This window comes from Cylas formicarius, unplaced genomic scaffold (assembly GCF_029955315.1).
Source record: "Cylas formicarius isolate icCylForm1 unplaced genomic scaffold, icCylForm1.1 PGA_scaffold_2__14_contigs__length_35257938, whole genome shotgun sequence".
NCBI classification, from domain to species: Eukaryota; Metazoa; Arthropoda; class Insecta; order Coleoptera; family Brentidae; genus Cylas; species Cylas formicarius.
Window position 1 is genome coordinate 26268388 of NW_026844319.1, and position 20867 is coordinate 26289254.

At 34.4% G+C, this 20867-nt stretch overlaps 1 protein-coding gene across 1 annotated transcript in view; it reads left to right on the forward strand.

Annotated features, from left to right (window-relative positions):
- Nucleotides 1–20867, forward strand: part of LOC132697828 (uncharacterized) — a 381002-nt gene that overhangs the window by 267519 nt on the left and 92616 nt on the right. Inside the window, exons 4-6 of the mRNA XM_060663502.1 lie at nucleotides 3661–3816; nucleotides 6233–6442; nucleotides 6506–6737. Coding sequence (XP_060519485.1) covers nucleotides 3661–3816; nucleotides 6233–6442; nucleotides 6506–6737 — 598 coding nt within the window. The remainder of the gene's footprint in view (nucleotides 1–3660; nucleotides 3817–6232; nucleotides 6443–6505; nucleotides 6738–20867) is intronic.

Sequence of the window (20867 nt, forward strand, 5' to 3'; positions counted from 1 at the left end):
CATAAAAAATCAGTTGTATTAATTTATGGCATATTGGAGAATTATACAAAAAAAAACTGAATACAACAACTACCTGATTCTTACAGGAAAATTCCCTAAATAAAAAAAAGAGTTGCAAATATTTTTTCCCACTAGTTTAGAGATTGTATTCGAATCTCAAAAGTTCGGAAACTTCTATGCTTTCAGAATTTATGCTTTTCGGGTTGAGGTTTTTGATTTGTGTGAAATGCCAGAATCACTATTATTGGCAATGCAGTAAATATAATTGTTCCGTTTAGATTTCGTTTGCGGCACAATCGTCCGACCGTTTTGATCCATTTATTCTCATTAATAGCCAATAATTTATACGCGAGACACCGGGAGCGTAACAATAAACCGAACACATATACCGTACACCTAAAAAGACATTCCAAAAGTGGCGTTAATTAATATAAGTGCGTACCGCCGAGATAAGTACTACATATTCGGTTCTCTAAATGTTGCCCAAGTGATATTTACTTGCCGATTGCGAAACGGAATGATAAATTTCACGTTTTAAATCTCTCAATTAAAACGTGGATTGACCGTGTGGGTCGCGCTGAATTTACATACGCAAGTTTAAATTTTTGTCAATCACTTTGCCTTATTTGAAATAAACGATAAACGCTTAAAAGCTACCGGCCACTTCTGACATTTGATAATTGATAAATTGATTTTGCTGAAAGTAAGCGTTGATCTCGGTATGGGAAGATTGAAGAACGTGCTCTGGGTAAGGTGCACTTCCTCCTTCACTTTGTTTATTAAAAAGTAAGACAAAGATCTGGTCTTTTTCATCTTGGTTGTTTCTGGCCTAGAACCAGCTTAGATCTTTGAGCAAGGTCGTTTCCTATTACTACTTACAAATTTTCGTTCTGATTCTTACTTTTCAGTTCAAACAGTGTCAAGTCTCCCTCAAAACACTTTTAAAGCCACATATAGGACTAAACGGGAAAGCTTGATGGGAATTGTTATTTTGTCTACCATGATTTGGATTCTATTTAGCAGTAGATATTTCTTTAACTGAAATCGCACATTCCAGAGGCGATGAGGCGGGATGCTGGCTCAAATTTCGGGAGGAACTATTCTAAAGGGTGATTCAGTAAGGGTTTCCACATTAAAATAATAAAAAAAACTCGGAAGAATATAAAAATATACAAACATTTTTATTTGCCATTTTAGATTTAGATTTAGTGTATTACAATTAGGTATGAAAGATGATGTCGTTCAAATGATCCCCGCGACTCATGTGGCATGACGTAATTCATTTATTGAAATTTCCTATCACTTTTTGACACAATTCAGGTTCTATGCCGGCTATTTCGCGTCTAATCCCCTGTTTCAGCTCTTGAATAGTGTCTGGCTTATTTCTATACACTCTGCCTTTTAGATACCCCCAAAAAAATCTAGGGGAGTAAGATCACATGATCGCGGCGGCTAATTGATATCGCCGTTACGTGACATAATCCGACCAGGAAACTTGCCCCGCAGCAATTGCGTCGTTGCTCTGGATGTGTGACAAGTGGCTCCATCCTGTTGGAACCACAAATATCTTCCAACTGCTCCAAGAAAATATCAGATATCATTTTTCGATAGCGAACACCATTAACCGTAACAGCGTTCTCTGCATTATCCTCGAAAAAAAAAAAGGCCAATTATTTCTCCGCACCAAAATGCGCACCAAACAGTCACTTTTTGAGGATGCATTGCTTTTTGAACAATCTCTCTTGGATTTTCTAATCCCTAAATACGAACATTGTGTTTGTTTACAAAGCCACGAACGTGAAAATGTGCCTCATCGCTAAAGATGATTTTCGTTGAAAAATGAACCCGTTGTTCTCGTATCGATTCTGCAAACACGCGGCGCTGTTGATGATCTTGGGGTTTCAACTCCTGAGTTATTTGGACTTTATATGGGTGTAGATGCAAGTCTTTTGTTAAAATTCGCTGTGTGGTTGAATACGTAAGGCCCACTTGCTGCGATCGATGACTAATCGATGTGTTTGGATCTTCGGCTACACTTTCGCGAACAAGGCAATATTTTGATCTGACCGACCTGCACGTGCACGTTGAGGGACTTTGAGGTTAGTTACAGAACCAATTTGCTCAAATTTTTGAACCACATTCCAAATTGTCCTCTCAGAAGGTCTACAGATCAGAATGTTCACCACTTTTTTGAGTTACAGGTTCCATCACCTTAGTCAAATATGCACCCTCTGCTTCCCGATATTTACTTCGGTGATTTAGGGAACTATACATTTAGTTAATCAGTTACACTTCTATGTAAGGAATCTCGAAGACAGGAATACAATACATGTTGGATGTGGAGATTGTTGTAGGCCTAAAAAAATCTTATTGATGAGGATTATAGAGGTTATATTATTGATACTTGAAAAGCTAAATGTAAATATGAAATCAGTTTTCCATCATCTCCAATTTTGATAGACACCTTTGTATACTAAGAACTGTATTGTAAAACTCCAATTAAACAAGGTAATATTCAATGGTGTAGAAATACGTTTACTTACAATGATTACAAACAATATCTATTTGGAACCGAACAAGAATGAAGGAAGGTTCGCTTTGGTTTTATTAGAGAAGGTGATTTGTGTAAACTTAAAAATAATTTATTTTCTTCTTGACCAGTAAATATCCTTGCTTCTTGTACCACTGGGAGAGCAGAAACATGTACATGTGCGTTACCAACGTCATATATTGTAGTAAGGTATAATTGTTTTCATTAAATTTACATTGTTATTTCTTTCACTCATAATAGAGAAAAGAATTCGATGGACTAAATAGAAATTCACGATTAATATAGGATATGCTGGCCAATGAAATGGTTTGCAGATTGCGATCTCTTTGAGCATTGAGCATTAAAGTTCACTCTTTACACAGTCACTTAGTAAGTGAGGAACAAGATGAGGGAATTTGAAGAACTTAGCAAATGCGCCTTGTGGTCTTGAGTTCTCAATAGACCTTTTTAGTACCTTCCAGTATGAATTGCATCTACTAGATAATGAACTACATTATGCAATAACAGAAGTGATCTTCTAATTTCTAAAGCACTTTCCATGATCTGACCCCTTCATACACTTTAGACAAGTTATACGCAAATTGGGTTCTGTCTTTGTTAACTTCCATCCTATCAAGCAAACTTTGGCTGATAAAATGTAGTTAAGAATCCCGAGGTGCATTTGAGAGCATTAACTTGGAAAACGACAAGCAATCAGTGGAAATAAAAAAAAACGTCTTGGTAGCGTAATGAAGCAAGAGCCCTCGTGTTTTCTCGTCGCCATTTGCTTTCCACTTAATTTGAATCGCGATAAATCGCATGTAATTTAAATAGGAATTGCAGTTCCATTAGATCGAAAATTAATCATCATAAAATCGTATATAGGTGACATTTTACACACACCTTTGCAGCGATACGTTTGTGTGGTAGGTGTGTAGCAATGTGGTTCGTTAAAAACAATGAGGAACTGCTAACCGAAGATTGTGAAATTTACATTCTCGGTAATTGAATTTGCCGGACTATATATGTTTTAAATATTCATTAAAATTAAAATGTCTGTGAAATTCTAACTTCCTGTGTGGACGCTACGGCAATTTGCAATCTAATCGTCTATCTACCTCTTTTTTCAGGATGAACATTCTGTTGATACCTCTACTCCTTCGGGATGGCCCTTGTGTCTCGGCCGGTCCGGAGTAGTCGTCCATCTTGCACCCCCTGATCCTTCCGTTCTACGTAATCGCGACTGTTACGTTTGCGTACGAACTCGCAGCCAACCTGGCTTTGAGGTAAGTACACCAAATATGTTTTTAAAAATCATGACGACTGAAATTTGAATCGCGACATGTGTGAGCTAAGGTCCATAATTTTACTCTATTTATTAACACAGAAAATCATCCTTATTAGTCCTCATGAAGGCAATAAAACGTCCGAAACGTTGACCACATAAGAATTTTCATAAACCGAGCCCAAAACCAATCATTTGCTTAATATGAAAATTGAAAATCAGCATTCTTCTTTTCCTTCTTCTTTCTAACGTGGATTCCGTATTAGTAGGCTACTGCCTGTTCATTGCCACCGTTTTGGCGGTCTTCCTTGAGATCTTTTTTCCCTACTGGGTTGTTCATTTTTGCGTTCTTGATGAGTCTGCCATCTTCCATTCTTTTTATGTGTATTCTGTCATACAAAGTTTTACCCCGTATGTATTCATTTCAAGTGTTCTCATCATTTGTAGAGTTCTGTTTGTATCTACTCTTGTTTCTGCTGTGTATGTTATAATGGGTCTTATAGCTGTTCTATATATCTTGATTTTGCTCTCCGTATTAAAGTATTTGTTCTTCGATATAATTTCTTTCAGACATCCCACTATTCGAGCTGCTTTCATTGTTTGCTCTCTTACTTCCTCCGTTACACGTTATTTCTGCACCCAGATGATTTACCTGTTCTAATTTTTTTGAATCGATTTCCAACTTCCATCTTATAGGTTCTTTGGACGTTACTAAGCAGTTGGTCTTCTCGGTGTTGATGAACATGTTTAATTATTTTGCTTTGGTGTTAAAAGAGTGTAGTAGTCTTTGGAGATTATCTTCAGAATCTGCGATAAGAACAGCATCGTCTGCGTAGCAGACGGCATGGAAGAATGTGTTGTTTACTCGTTATTTCTGAATCCAAATATTTAAAGTGACCTGTTTTATTATTTTTAAATCGATTTCCAGCTTACATCTTATAGGTTCTTTACATGTTACTAAGCGTTTAGCTTTCCGGATGTTGCTTTAGTTTTAAAAAAGTGTTGTAGTCTTTGGAGATTATCGTCAGAATCTGCAATAAGAACAGCATCGTCTGGCTGAAGGTTTTCTATTATTTTATCCATGGGTGTTTATATCATGTATTAGGTTAATCAAACTATGGTTTAAACCTTCCGTTCTCATGATTTCTAGAACATCCTTTAAACACACTCTATCGAAAACCTTGGTCATATCGGCAAAAAACATATATAAGCAGTTTAATTGAATTCTAACGATTTTTCGCATATTTGTTTGACAATAAATATTGCATCAATGGTGGATCTGTTCCTCCGAAAACCTTGTTGTTCTTCTCGTATACTCTCGTCAATATTATGGCTTTGGTGACTTCTCCCAGTATATTTTTTGTGAATGCTTTGAGGATGCTATTAAGCAGTGTTATTCCACGATAGTTTACGGGATTCGATTGATATTCTCTTCTGTTTTGAGAACATATTATGATTATACTTTGTGTATGAGTGTTAGGAGTTGACGGATTACATTTTAAATAAGCTCGTAATCTGAACCGGGAAAATCGTTACTTTTTTCGATAATTTCAGAAAAAAAATTACATAAATTCAATAAGGTCGGCGAAAAGAGCACATTAATGTCTGTTTTCTGTTAAAATATTTATGCTGGAAGTCTGGATTTTATGCCTAATAATTTCGAATCATTTAATTTGCGTGACTTGCTATTTTGCAATGGCATTAAAACGGAATTGGCCACGAACCTAGCTTAAAAATGACAAATAAGATGTCGTGTAAATATTTTGATCGAAAGTTGAAATGCGACGTGCAGTGTCTACTTATTGTTTTATCGCGTGCTATTTTTATGACCGAAAGTGAAAGATGTCACGAATAAAAAATGCTTGTTTTCGTCCAAATTTTTTTTTTGTGTTGTTTAATTTTCAGAAGACTGACTACAACGCGTTTTAAACACGCAAAACAACTTCAAAATTAATCAAAGATTACAGTTTTTTTACCATAAACGTAGAAGACAACTAACCTACTTCGTCGAAAATTTACCAATATAATCGTAAAATATTGTACTATTCCATTGAAAGCAATTTTAAAACTGATTATTTTTTTGACCAGATAATTTTTCAGTTGCTGATATGATAGAGTTTGGATGCAAAAGCCAAACGAGCTTAATAAACTTCACTTTAGTCACGAATTCGTGTGAGGCATAGGCGGAGCGCAGTGTCTGGAGTTTATTAAACTTTATTATTACTATTACTATTATTATTATACCTTTTTATGATGATTATTTCAGATTTGAAACACTAATAGTATTTTAAGATCTACTTTTTGCTCATTTCACTGCGCTCCGCTCGTGACAAAACTCGTGACTGAAGTAGCATATTAAAAACCATTTTTCAATGATTATTGATAAATTTTGTTGAGAATATATTTTTTCACCGCAGGTAGCTGTAATCTGGAAGCTACGTAACCAGATCAGCTGGCACACTTTGGCACAATTTTCAAACCCATTGTACTCCATCGATGATATAATGTGCTCGAGTATACGCACCGTGGCTGACCTCGAGGTCAGCTACGTGGATGAGTGCGAGAGCGCTGCTCTTCCCGAGTTGCTGCAGAACCTATTGGTATCAGTGGAACATGCCATCAAACGTGTAAGTATATCAGTGCGTATTACACGTCGCCATTTTCTGTATCGGCCGTCGTTTCGTTTTTAGGTTCCTTTGGACGATCTGACGTTTCCTTGCCCCCAATGTCATCAGTATTTGCCTCTAGAACGACAGGATGACGAACTGGTCAGTTGCGCGTGTCAATGCTTGTGCAGGCTTCCGGAAAACACAGTCTCCAAAAAGGATAGTTCCATACAAACCAGTCCCATGTTTGAATTTGTTGGTTCGATCCCTCATATCGATAGTGATGAAGACGACGAGAAAGAGTCTATTCGGTCCGGTAAGTAATCGCTAATAGTAGATGATATAGATGAAAAATGACAACATTCTATTTTTTAGTTATTTGGGTAAAAAATAACTTTTCAAACCTTCTGCCTATGGCCGGTCTCCCTGTATGGTGTATACAATAAATTTTAAACGGTTATTACGGAAGAACACGCTGATGTTAAAAATATAAAAGATTCAAGTTTTATTCAGAATATATATCGATTATAAAAACCACTTCATATTTTCAATTTTTTCAATATTTTTGTACGACAAATTATAGTTTTGTTAACTGCACAAATTTGCTTGAAAAAAATTGCTATCAACCAAAGCTTCTAAAGTTCAATTTAAGTCATAATTGTAGTTCTTTGGAGGTAGGACAAAATGAAATAAATCCTTCGGAAAAAGTTTCGTTTAATGCAGTATAAACCTCATTGAGAGCATCCAAGAACACTTGGAGGAGAAACTTTTTTCAATTTTTCTTATGATTATAGCACAAACAAATTAATTATGATAGTTTAGTCCTAGAATCTAAGCTGAATTTATGGTAATGTTTACCCAAAATTACTGCTATTTCATAACAAAATATTCAAGGCTATTGCCAATTAAATTTCTGTAATATTTACTCAATTTTTTTATGTAAAATTAATTGTATATTTCGTACGTTTCTAATGTCAAAATTGCTATTTAGTATTCTCTCTTCGTGCCTTCATATACTCTGGGTGGATTTTTGCCGACCCTATTACATGTCTTCATCTTTCTCTGTCTAGCATTACTACCGGGTCATTTTTTTCCAATATTATCTCTCAACCTAAGTCTTTGTTGACCTAAAATACGTTTCCTTGTTGGGGCAGATCCCATATTACTTTCGTTATTCTGTTGTCTACCATTCTTTTTACGTGAACTGTCCACTATAGTCTCCTGAACTTTACTTCGTTAGTTACATTACCCATCTGCATACAGTAGAATATTTTCGTCAACACCAATATCTTTAATCGTCGTTCATTTGCAATGGTTAGTGTCGAGGTCTCGCAACCAGGTTATATGATTGATCTGTTACCTCTTTGGTTTTCAAGGTTCGCAGCTTGGATCCTATTATTTATTTCGTCTGTGGTGCCATTGTTTTCTCTAATTCTCGTGACCAGATGTTTGAATTATTTTACCCACTCAAAGTTTTGTCCTTTTCTGTCCCTGTTACGGTTATTCCTATTGAGATACATATACTTGGTGAGATACATTTATATTTAGGTTTACTTTTCCGAACCTTAGAAAAGTGTCTGTTGCCAATCATGTCCAAATCGTCTGCGAATGCCAGGAGTAGGTTGGGTCTTTATGGGTTGATGTCTCGATTTTAACATTCCTTATGGTTTATTCCAATGCTACGTTAAATAGTTGAGGTGAAGGGGAACTACTCTGCTTGAGCCCATTATTCATGTCGAAGAAACCAGAATAGTATTACTTGAATTTATCGTAATTGTTATTCCAAAGTTTGCCGTAATTTGCATTTAAATTTTGTGAGCTGGCACCGAATAAAACTTTCACTTAATTTGCTAATTTAGTATGTGCGCAAACTACGTAATATTTAAATTTGCAATAACATATATAATAATAATAATAATCTTGTCGTTTCGAAACACGAAGGTGGAATTTCTGGTGTTGAAGAACCGAAAAATTGCCCATTTTAATAATTTACCTATTTATTTCTCCATTTAGATTATTTTATTATATTAATAACATTGAATAAAAGATTAAGTTTTTAACGGGCAATATTTTAGCCAGTTTTCACATTCATATCCCAACTAAAACAGTTTGGCTGAGCAAACCCTTTGCGCCATAGCTTACGGATGAAGTAAAGCAGATAAGAAACGAGAGAGATGGAGCATTTCAAAAATACAATCCAAAACCTTAATAGATACAAAACTGTACGTAACTAAGCTTTGTCATTGCTCAGAAGGGAAAAAGTTGCATATTTAAAATTTCTTACCTCTAAAGATGCTGCTACGATCCGGAACCGTTTAAAAACAATACCAGCGGGGATACTGGGTTGGTTTCACGAATCGATCTGTATCTTTTTTCTCCAGTTTTATTTAAATAATAGGCAGCAGTTCGTTAGAAATAATATCGGTATATCAGATTTGGGTAACGTTACTTCGGAGGTGCCACAGGGTTCAATTCTTGGACATCTCTTGTACTTCTGGTACATAAGGTGGTCAAATTTTCTCAAATTCATTCCTATGCTGATGACACCTAACTGTTACATACATTTAACTCAACTAATTATGATAACGTCGAAGCTAATCTTAGTTTCAATCTTAAAATGAAAAATGAAAATGAAGATCTTCAATTTATAAATGAAGTAAAAAACTTAGGACTGATAATGGATGGTCAATTGACATATACTGGCCACATGTCTAATTTATGTAAAACGACTTATATATTTCTCGAAACGCTATATGCAAATAAACATATATTGAATTTTAAAGTACGAGGCATGTACCCTTTCTAAAGTTATACACTGTTTTCCATTATACTATCAATTCTTAACATTTGCTGATAAATCCAGATTACAAAAAATCCAGAACAGCTGTGCCCGGATTCGTTTATGGTTTGAGAAAGTCTGATTGTATATCAGAAATAATATTTGCGTTGAATTGTCTCAAAACGAACTACCTGTTTCAATTATTACTCGCAATTGTTGCATTTAAGGTTATGGAATATTCTTTACCAACGTACCCGAAAGATTGTCTAGTGTTTCGGTATGAAATTCACAATGCTCCTCTAAGGACGAAAAACATTCTGATTATGTCCCAGCATAATTCATGTAAATTTCAATGCTGCTTTAGCTATATTGCCAATAAGCTTTAGAGTAATATAATAAATATTTTGAATCCTGCTCAGTTCTAATATTCAGGAAAAAATTTAGGTTCTATTTATAGGAATTACAAAAGTCTCTGTCCTAAACAAATTAATATTTTGCCAATAATTAATTTTTAGACTCTTATTATTATAATAGCTTGTTCTTTCATTATTATTGTAATATTCCTTTGAACGACTGAGATCAAGATCTTAAACTAGACTTTGCCGTTTGAGATGTGTAACTATAATAGATTGTATTAAGTAATTTTGTCTAAATCTTGTACAAATTATTATTATTATTATTACTATTATTATTATTATTATTATTATTATTATTATTATTATTATTATTATTATTATTAATATTATTATCATTATTACTATTATTATTATCCAAATTACAATTTGTACAGGAATTATCAACACAATCTCGAGCAAAAGAAGGTAGACAATTTAACAGTCATAATTGAAATTTTGAACAATTTATATTATATTAATTTCACTATTCGAATATCATTTTCTAAATACAACTGCCAGCACAAACTACTGTTTCAAATTTCGTTATTTTTATTTGTGTCCGTTATTATCCTATCTATTAATGATTTGTACTTTTTATTTGCATAAAAAATCTTATACTTCATTCATTTCAATTTTTTCATCGTGTTTTATCTTCGTTTTCGAAATTACCGACCTATCTATGATCGCGCTTATGAATGCACGCAAGCAAATTAAAACATAAATCTTTCTTTTGTCATTCAAATTATGCACTAACTCGCTGCCCTCAGAACACGAGATATTCCTCTGCTCGTTTCAAGCGTATTTTAAGCGCAATCTCTGCGACACACAATGATCGTACTTTCTCCCTAATGAATTGCTCATGCTCCGCGATATTACCCGAAGAATAAAAGCAAAATTCTAGTATCGGCAACAGGCAGCGGTCCGAAAACACTTAAACGCATCTGCTACCGTCCCACGCCTCTACCACCGGCAACTTCTAAATAAACACTTGTTGCATTGCAATCTCGTATATAATAATTTGCATAAAAGTCTTTTCATTGTTGGCTCTAAATCATTATGGTTGCATATATAATGGTGTATCGTTGACCTTTTCGGTGGGGTATAAATGTTTGTTTACTTTTCTATTTCAACTAAAAAGTTCGGACGTGGCGTGGGAATAGTCACCGAGAGCGATTTTATGCGTCTACCTTTGCATTTACTTATATTAGCTTAGTTGCCTTCGTTCCTTTAAGCTCTAATTACGGAAGAACAAATTCAAAATGACATTTACCAACAGAAATTTTGGTGTCTTGGATTTTACAACTGTTCCTCGATAATATTTGAGTACCCAATTGGTTTTATTAGGCCATGTCATTTTATATTTTTTTTAGCGTTAAACCGTCCACTGCCGGACATAGGCTTCCCTTAGGCATTTCCACTCCTTCCTATCCTGGGCGATTATTATTGTGTTGTAGCTAATCTCTTGGCCTCCACTCTAGGATTCTCTTAGTCCATCGGTTATCGTTTAGTCTTGCAATATGTTCTGCTCACCTCCATTACTATTGCCAGCTAAAAAAAAAACACATGGATATAAATACTTAGTACAAAAACTAGAATTACACAGGGGAGGGTCTGGCAAGCCCCCCCCCCCCCGTTTTTCTTCTAATAATTATAAATTCTGGTTATTTGCACCAGGGGTAAAATGGACCGCTTAAAAATTAAAAAAAAAACTATTCCATAATATTATAACCGAATCATAATTTATTTTTTGAATAATTCTATGGATTTAGCTTAAAGCCAGAGCTTTCGAAAATTCTATTAATACCAATAACAAATTTTTTAATCGATAGAAAAATAGTTAAAAATCGGAAACGTTTTTTTTATTAAACACTTTTTGATAAATAATTATACTTATTATATATAACATTATAAGTAGGGGACAGTGGGGCACGACGGCCAGAAGCTTGGCCCAAATTTGGCTAAATTAAGTTAAAGTTCAAAAATAAATCGACTTGATGGTTAATTCTCAGATTCTATTCTTCCGGAAGTTCTAGGATTCCAAGCATATACTTGGCTAATAAGAATCTAGTAAAGTAGAAAATTCATATTTTGACCATTAAGTGCTTTTAATTTTGTCATTTATCGGAGCTAACTGTATATCCGAAACTAGAAGTGATAGAAAAATCTGGAATTTTGAAAACCCAAAATCATCAAAATTCAGTTGTTGCATTTTGTTACCCAGTGAAGTATAACGTAATAAAATTAGTTTGCCACAACGTTTCGACAAAGTACAAATTGCATAACCTCGGCTTAGAATATACTCCTTCTGTTCACTCTAAACCATTCTGGTTGGCTATATAATAATGAATTTTTGTACCACGTCTTTATGTTCTCTCACTTAATGAACTGCATGTGTTATTTTGTACTTCTTTTCAAGAGATTGTGTGATTTCGCGCGGAACTCATGCTACTTCCATCATATCTCGCGCGTTTGGATGTTTTCTCATTCCATATATGTTTGTTCTTCCAGGATTTTACTGTTTGATGGTAGCAATTTTCGTAGTCCTCCCACAGTTGAGTTGCTTCCTTTTTTCGACTCCCATTTTTTGTCGAGACCCTTTGATGACGTCCGGAGTCTTCGATTACGATCTATTTTCACCAGAAACTGTTAAAAAAATAAATGGGTTTTCTCAGCTATATTGTTTGTCATTGTTCCAGAAATTCAATTAGAGACGATCATAAATAGTCGATCCTCCCACTGCAAGGAAACTCCCAGCACACGTTTTTCCATTTCAATTGTTGGTAACGTCTAAATTTCCGTGAGAACAGCATATTCGAAAATAAACACATGCAGTAGACGGGATAATTACTTAACAATCTTGAATAATAATTAAAACGATAAAACTAACGGGGGAGTTCGGTGTGCAGATAATTTAAATGCAGGTTCTGCGTTAGATTACTTTTATTACGGTTACCCGCAATGGTTTGATAATGAAGCAAATAGGCCGTGAAATAAAAGAAGGAAGTCAGTCGCTCAGGTCTTTGTGCCGGAATTTCCAAGACGTGGTTCTCGTAAAAGCCCCAAAATACGAATTTATTATAATAATAATAGTAAAAATTGGAAAGTAAAGTCAAATAAAAAACAAATTTAAATAATCAGAATAATAAATACGATAAGTATAATTTAATATGCACTATTCCTAATATCCGACATAGGAAAATATGATAATATTACATTGTTGGTATCTATGGTTTCAATTGTTTGCAGAGTTTGCACTAGAACACAAAAAAAGATAAATTAATTCGCAGCAATTACTATAAAAAATATAAATTATAAAAGTATTTTTCAGGTGGTTCTAGTTACATTTGCTTGACCGCTTTTTTAAAGTTTCTGATTGGGTTGATACATTTTACTGTTCAGTTTAATTATGTAGTACGTTTCTATTTTTGAATATAATTATCAGACCTGCGTAAATATGGTCATAGTCATGACTTGCTTAGAGTTTCCTCTACAGAAGTCTTTGTTCTTTACTTATTTTAAATGATCTTATATAACATCTTTTATATAACAATAACTTTTTTTAATGAAATAACGTGCAACATAGAATTCGATACGACCCAAAAGTCCTAAGGGAAGGGCATTGTGTATTATCATTTTGTTTGAAATGTTAATATAATGGAACTGTTGAATTTTAATTTCAAGTTTACTAAATAATACAGGTATATTACAGCACGCGCGAGGCGACTTCTCCGCTTCTTGCGGGCCACTATGGAACCTTTGCAAAATGAATGTTATTTTATTATGCGCACACCCTTTATGAAGTGCCTCTCACGGACGTCGAGATTCAAAATGGTGGCAAACTTGGCAAATATAAAAATTTGTACTAGCAATAGCGAGTTACAATAATGTTTTTATTGAAATATCTCTCGCACTCTGTATAATTAACAAGAACTGTAAATCAGAAAATTGTAGTTCTCGACACAGTTTACAATACTGCTTAAACCAAATTATATTATCTTTTAACGTTATTCATTTACAACCAATAATTTACCAAACAACCTGTATATAATTTAAAAAATATTATAAGTAAACGTTGTAGCCCTAAATCTGTCAGGTAAGTAAATATAAAAGTAAATGGTTCTCGAGAAATAATTCTCTTCTGAAACTATGCATTACATCGTAGTAGGAAATGACGTCATCAACTCTAGATTGATTGTGACCCATTTCATATAGATTTTTTCAAATATCTCGAGCAGCCTATGTGATTGACGAAAGCCATAAATACAAAACTTGTAGCTCCCAATGTGGCCTTCAATACTGTTTAAAACGATTAGCCATATTTTTTACGAATTTTGCTTTACGGCACATAATTTACCCTGGAAAATAACAATTTTCAGGGTATTTTTTTGATTGAAAAATCCTGTATCTAATTAAAAAAATGCTTGCAATAAAAGTTATTGCCCCTGATCTCCCGCGTCTCTTGGTTCAGGAATTTTGCCTATCGGGTTGAAAGTTTTCGTGAAATTATTTTTTTTTCAGGCCGACAAAATAAACAAAAAAAAATTTCAAAAACTTTAAAAAAATACTTCGCGATATTTGATGGCACCGAGTTTCAACAGTTTAAATGTAAGTGAGAACTCCTAACTATCTGTTAAATTTGAAGTCGATAACTTCCAATTTCAGACACTTGCTACATTTCTTACTATAGCACGGAATAAATTGAACACCCTGTACAATAGTTGAAAACTTTAAATACAAAAGTTTTAGCCCAGTTTTCTAGTTATGGTCAATTATCTTTATAGGGGACCCTTTTTACGAATACCGGCGACACCCTGTTCATTTTTAAAAAATATGAAGAATATGGATTTCTAGAACCCGATCTTATGGACCTTTTTGTTCAAGAAATATTTTGCAAAGAATCGATTTCATCGATTTTACGAAAGCAACAAGATTTTTGGAGTTTTTTTTAGGCTGAACATCTAATAAGATATTAATCTAATAGATGGATTGGAAGATTTGTTAGTTTAGGTTAGCAAATAATTCGTAGCTAATGAAAATAAAGTGATTAAATAGATAAAACCGGAACGCAAGGTCGGTAATGGCGCAAACATAGAAAAATTACGAATAAAATAAATGTCGAAATCTAATATATTATTTAATCCACGAAACGGTGAACTGTGGACATTTAGAGTATTTCAACATTTCCCACACCCGAAAAACGATTTACTACCGTCAAATTTGTAAATTTCTATCACGTGTGTGGGGCGACATTACGTTTGGCCGAAAGATTGTCGCGGCACATTTAAATCCACGCCTCCTGAAACGTAACAGTAAAAAACAAGAATCGTTTGTTTCAAATAAAGTTTAACAAATTATATCGACCACACACGGCGTGTGTGAACACAAATAAAACGCTTTGTATATTTATAGAAATCATTAATCTCTCCGTAGGGCATGTGCATATGTAGCTAGTTTAAATTTAAACGCCGAAAGAATTTTAATTAAGACCTTTATTAGGTAATTAGTGTGAGGGGGGACCCTTTAATCTGCATTTGAGGTTTAGTTTTTGAGTCATCAACCTTAAATTATTTTAAATTTTGATTTATTTCTTTTACTTCTATTTATTCATTAATTGTTTTAATGTAATCAATTTTTTTTTCTAAAATTCTCATAAATATATTACATTCATTCACTTTATGACATGCGAGTTGCGGGTATTTCGTCCCCTATTGGTTCTTCACTTTCTCTTCAAGAGATTACAAAGAAAATCCCAAAATAATTACGATACGGTATTTCTATTTTCATTGATGTAGGGTTACAGAGTTACAGACATGAAAGTTTTGGATATTATTTCATCCTCGAAAAAGAAAAGAAGAAAAGTCAAAGCAAAACTAGAGCTTTTAACAAAGTTGTCCAAACAATTTTTCCTAGTTGACCAAATAATTTTGCACTTCTACACGACGATTAAAACTGGGAGATTATATATGCGATTAACAAGAAATGCGCTTTTGCAACAAATTTTTAGGAACCCACTTTTCAAGCGAGATCTTCCTTCTAAAATTACGAAGAAAAATTCAATTTACTACAGCGAATAAATCTAACTGAAACAACGTAATAGAAATATGCAATATGCAATAATATTTAAGAGCCTCTTCTTCTTGTGGTACCACGCCTGTTTAACGGTTGTTGGTTATCACGTATCATTGATTATAATGGTTTTGTAGTAAGAATTTACCTAACGGAGGAAAATCCAGAAAATGGTCAGCGGTTATTTGGCGGTGCGAGATGTATAAAACTAGCTTTTTATCGGGATGATACATAAATCAAAATTGCCAAATTTGTTTAATGAACTTCTCGTTTAGTAGAATAGAATATCACAAATGGGCGAGAGTCCTTAGCGGAAATGGCCAACGCCCGTTTAACGAAGTTGTGGTGTGTTCTCAGTCTCATAGAATTAACGGTTGGACAGTTTGGTATCCCAAAATTTGGAAATTCGCATCGGATCCGTTAGATTGAGATTTCCTGACTTTTTGAAAACCTGTTCCCGTGAAACAGTACCGAAATTGAAACAAGAAGAAATGAGTGAAATGAGTACGGATGGAGTTATCGATATCGTATGGCCCAAAAGTATTTTTACAAAAAACATAATTACCCTTAGTAGCGTGGAGGCTCAGCTCTACCGGGTAAAAACCTATCAGTACGAAAGGCTGGTTATTTGTTTATTTTAAATAGATTTCAAAATAATACTGACTTCCAATTTCCCAACTTCAAAAAGGCCAGCAAATCAATTTTGAAATTAAGTGGAGATTTTGTACTTGTAATAATCTTTAAGTTTTACTTTCATCGCCCTGAACCATTTTAGTGACTTACCACCGATTGCCCACCACAGAATCATTTTTTTATTTTTTGGTCACATCTCTAAAAAAATGCGTATTTGTTTTCAAATGAAAACGGAGACCTTTGTCCACGAAATTTATTTAGTGTTGAAGCTTCTAAAAACTTTTAACCCTATATGTTTTGATAATAGAAACAACAAATTATCATCACCATGGGCTGCAATTAAAACTACAAATGAAAAAGTGTAATTTATACAATAACAGTGCATATTCACAATCCTTTCAATTCGAATCAAACTGGTTTGTTCCGTTAGTCATTTCAATCATAGCGCAAAGAATATTTTAATATTATGTGTCGAGAACTAATGTATTTAAGAGCCTCTTCTTCTTTTAGTGCCATGACCGTGGATATTACCTTTACCCATTCTTTCCCGTAAAATGGTTATGGTAATGGCAATAGTTCGCGGTGTGTGATTCTATTTTAGTCCTTTTAGAGATAATGATTTATTTGTTACCCAATTAACTTTTTACCAACCTTTTTTTACTCTATGATTCAGGTGGACTAATAAAACAAAATCTAGGTTCATTCGAAATCCAATGCAAATTGCAATCCTCGGTTTTTACATTCCTCTCTGCAGCTTCTAGTGTAAGATTTATTGCGACTCTCTCGATAGCTACGAGGGGGTAGCCAAAAAAAAAACGGAACCATTTTTTATAAACTATATATTGTTTTGAAAATCACAGAACGACCTTATCCCCTTCAAAATACTCTCCATTACAACTAATACATTTGTCCAAGCGGTGCTTCCACTGTACGAAACATTTTTTATATTCATCTTTGGCTATAGCCGACAGCTCATCCTCTTCAATGTTGTCAAATAGCTGTCCTTTTATGTCCCTTTTCATACGTAGAAATAAGAAGAAGTCACACGGAGCGAGATCAGGCGAGTAAGGTGTATGGGGCAGAGGAACCATGCCATATTTAGCCAAAAACTGCTTAACAGAAATGGCTGTGTGTGCAGGTACATTATCGTGGTGAAACAACCAGTCCCCTGTCCGCCACAAATCGGGTCTTTTTTGTCGAATACTGTTGCGCAATCTTCTTAAAACTTCCAGAAAAAAAGCTTGATTAACGGTCTCACCACAACCTAGCGGCAGAAATGTGTACTATACAAGCTCTGCGCGCGGCAATTGAATTCCGGTTTTTTATGGGTACCCCCTCGTATATAGGGTCCTCTGATTACGCTCCGCAGTTTCGATAATACTTCCTTGACGTAGCTTGGTTACGCCCTGCAGATAAAAACGCGCAATCGATAGGTCTTTATATCGACATAGAACTTCTGTGGCTGTTTCCTCCTTTTCTCAGCAGATTGAGCATTCTTTGTTTTCTTGCACTACTTAGATGCCCCTTACGCTGGCAGTGGCCCCTCAGTAGGCCTTCCATTATTCTTACGATCTTTCCTTTTAGCTCAGCAAGTTTGCTGTAAATTTGGCAGATAAACTTTTTCCATTTTTTGATTTTATTACGTTATTTTGATAGAGAGAGTTTTTTTTTTAAATAAACGCTCCAATTGCATTGCGAAAATAGAGCTTTAAAAAATTCAAATTACCCTCAGCATCATTCATTAATCGCGACATAGGTACACGTTACTCGCGACTTATCCGATTGAGAAGAAACACACCTTTAGCAAAGTCAATGACAATCGCGATGAGAATGGGGAAGTTGTTAGCTTTAGGAATTCTGTCTAAAATAATTGACACTTCTGCGCTTGTTAGCACCGGTAATGCGTCGCTCGTTCTGGGAAAATGACAGTGCGTGTTATTGATGATTTTTTTAAAGCAAGAGATAAGGGAATCCGACTTGAGTAGGTGGCCTAAATAAGACGCGGTCGTTTAACAATTTTCAGTTAGCCTCATAAAGTGATTATAATTAAGTAGTTCGCCGCGATCGGAGTGTTAATCCGACTAATTTGAAATAAACCGCCCACGTGCTCACGGTGTATAGAAAGGTCTCCTTTTTCCGGCGTAGTATAAAAATTTTCAACGCATTCGACGGAATGATTTGTTTCGATTCGGCTTGCGAAATAAAACTTCGCAATAAAGTTGCGTTTCGGAGTTCCAGCTGTGCCAACGTGACGCGGTATGTGTAAACCGTGGCCAAGAATGCGAATAAATGAATAATTTCGGCCCACCTGTTTAGGTGGACCACATCCGACATTGCGTTAAATTAGGACTCGCGTTGCGACGTTTTGTTTATTTTATGGGTTTGTTGCCCTTAGTCGTTTTTAACCCAAATCTGGGTGTTATATAATAACACTCTATGAAATTGGGTGACACGGTTTCTACGTAGTCGGTGTATCAAAAAACATGGGCCCACGCCCCGTCATGAAAAAAGTATAATACATGAAACAGTAATAAACAGTTATAAATTATAAGTCGATAAGAATAAAATATAACTTTGTAAAATTACATATACTCAAATTAGATTTATTTAAAATTTAAGAAAACGTAAAGAAAGATTAATAAGAAAATAATAATGATAATGTCACACATTTAGTTATCATTCAATATTAAGTGATTTTGGAAAATGCTTATCGACCTGACAAAATCCGTTCAAGTAAGTTTCCTTGAGCTAAAAATCGTATCTTTAAAGATCACATTTTGCTTTTACTAGGTGAAAATTATCCAGTCCTGTCCGTTCAAGTTAACTTAATGATACGATTGATAAAGATATGTATGAAAGAGACTTTTCTCCATATTTTATTATGTACTTGGAATTAGCCACTAAGAGTGCAACTTTTTTTAATCTTGCATTATTTTTGTTTTCGTCTGCTAGCAAGAAATAAAAAACGTATTTGATCATTTATTTTTCGGGCGCTCGGATCGCAATAAACTTGGTTCAAGAAAATTAATAATAAATAAAATTACGAAAGTACACTCATTTTCAAGTTGCTGCATTACCGTAATAGGTAACATGTGCATTTTTTTAGTTTTTATTTATTGGATTGTACGAAGTATTAAAAGAAAAACTAAGTTATACTTTTTGCACTAACTACTGTTCAATTACATTTTTATTTATAAATGCTTTTTGTGTCCCAGTTTTGGAACAATAATGGAAACTATACACTTATTGACCTACGTATTTATATGGACTTTTCTCCTATTTTTCTGGTGACGAATTTCTAGCCGTGAATTGACATATATTTTTCGAAACACTCGTACAAACAATATTAATATTTTAGTAAATAACGTTTCTATGCGATCTTTTCAGTAAAACCCAACCATAACCGAAGGGATATATTAAATCTGTTTGTGCACCAAATCGTGCATCGGAAATAAATTAATCTTGAATGGTAAAAAAGTATTAACCTAATCTATTTTAGGTTTCCGTTGGATACGGCAAAATTTTGTTCGCCTTTGGGCGTTACCGACCCAGATTTGATCCACTTTAGGTGAACAATTAAGATTAAAAAAAAAAAGGCTAAAGTATTTCATATGTGCTACACATTAACAATGCGAATAATAATAAGAGACCTAATTGTTTACTGCCAGCGTAAAAAAAGTATGATCCTTCCTTATTTTTTTTTACAAAATCTATTTTACATACGACGAAATTTCATTTTTCTCTCTCTCAGCGAATATGCAAACTTTTTCTGAGCCGAGTACACAATAAATTAACAATTAATGGCGAAAATCATTAATTAAGAAGTTACCTTTGACGTCGATTATAACCACTACAGGATACTCGATGTACTTATTTATATCTGTATCTGTGAACAAAAATGGTAACCTATCTTTCCCTCAAAGTGCAGGATTTTATGGTTCCAAATTTCGGAATTATACTGAAATTACGCAGAACTTATAGGCACTTTTTTGTTGGTGCCAGACAAGTCTTTATGCAACTATCTAGTGCAATATTGTTCAGTCTGATTTATGTCTTTGATTGAAACAGATGGATTTTCATCGCACTGTTTTTGTATCCATGAAAGACGTAGCAAAATCTCTTTTTGTGGAAAGGTGGTATGAAAATATCCCAAATTATTCAGTGGCTGTAAGGAGTCCAAAAGTACTCTTTAGCGAGGGATCGACATTTTTTAAAGAGGTGAAACCTCACTAAAAGGCGATCCACTCAGTGGGCGTCCAAGCACTTCAATATATGAAAGAATCATTACAGCCATCGAAGACTCAATGACAGAGCGCACACACATTCTGGAAATTAGTGTCTGTCTAGGGATAAGTTTGCGAAAATTTCATCATACCTTGTATAATTGTGATGGATGGTGATGAAGAACTTTGAGAACGAATAATAACCACTAACTAAACGTGGATTCCTTATTTCAATCCTGAGATCAGAAATTAGTCCAAGGAATGGCGCAAACCTGAAGAAGAACATCCAATTAAGGCGGGTGTTGGAAACGTAATGCTTACTATTTTCTAAAATTGCCAAGGGATTATGC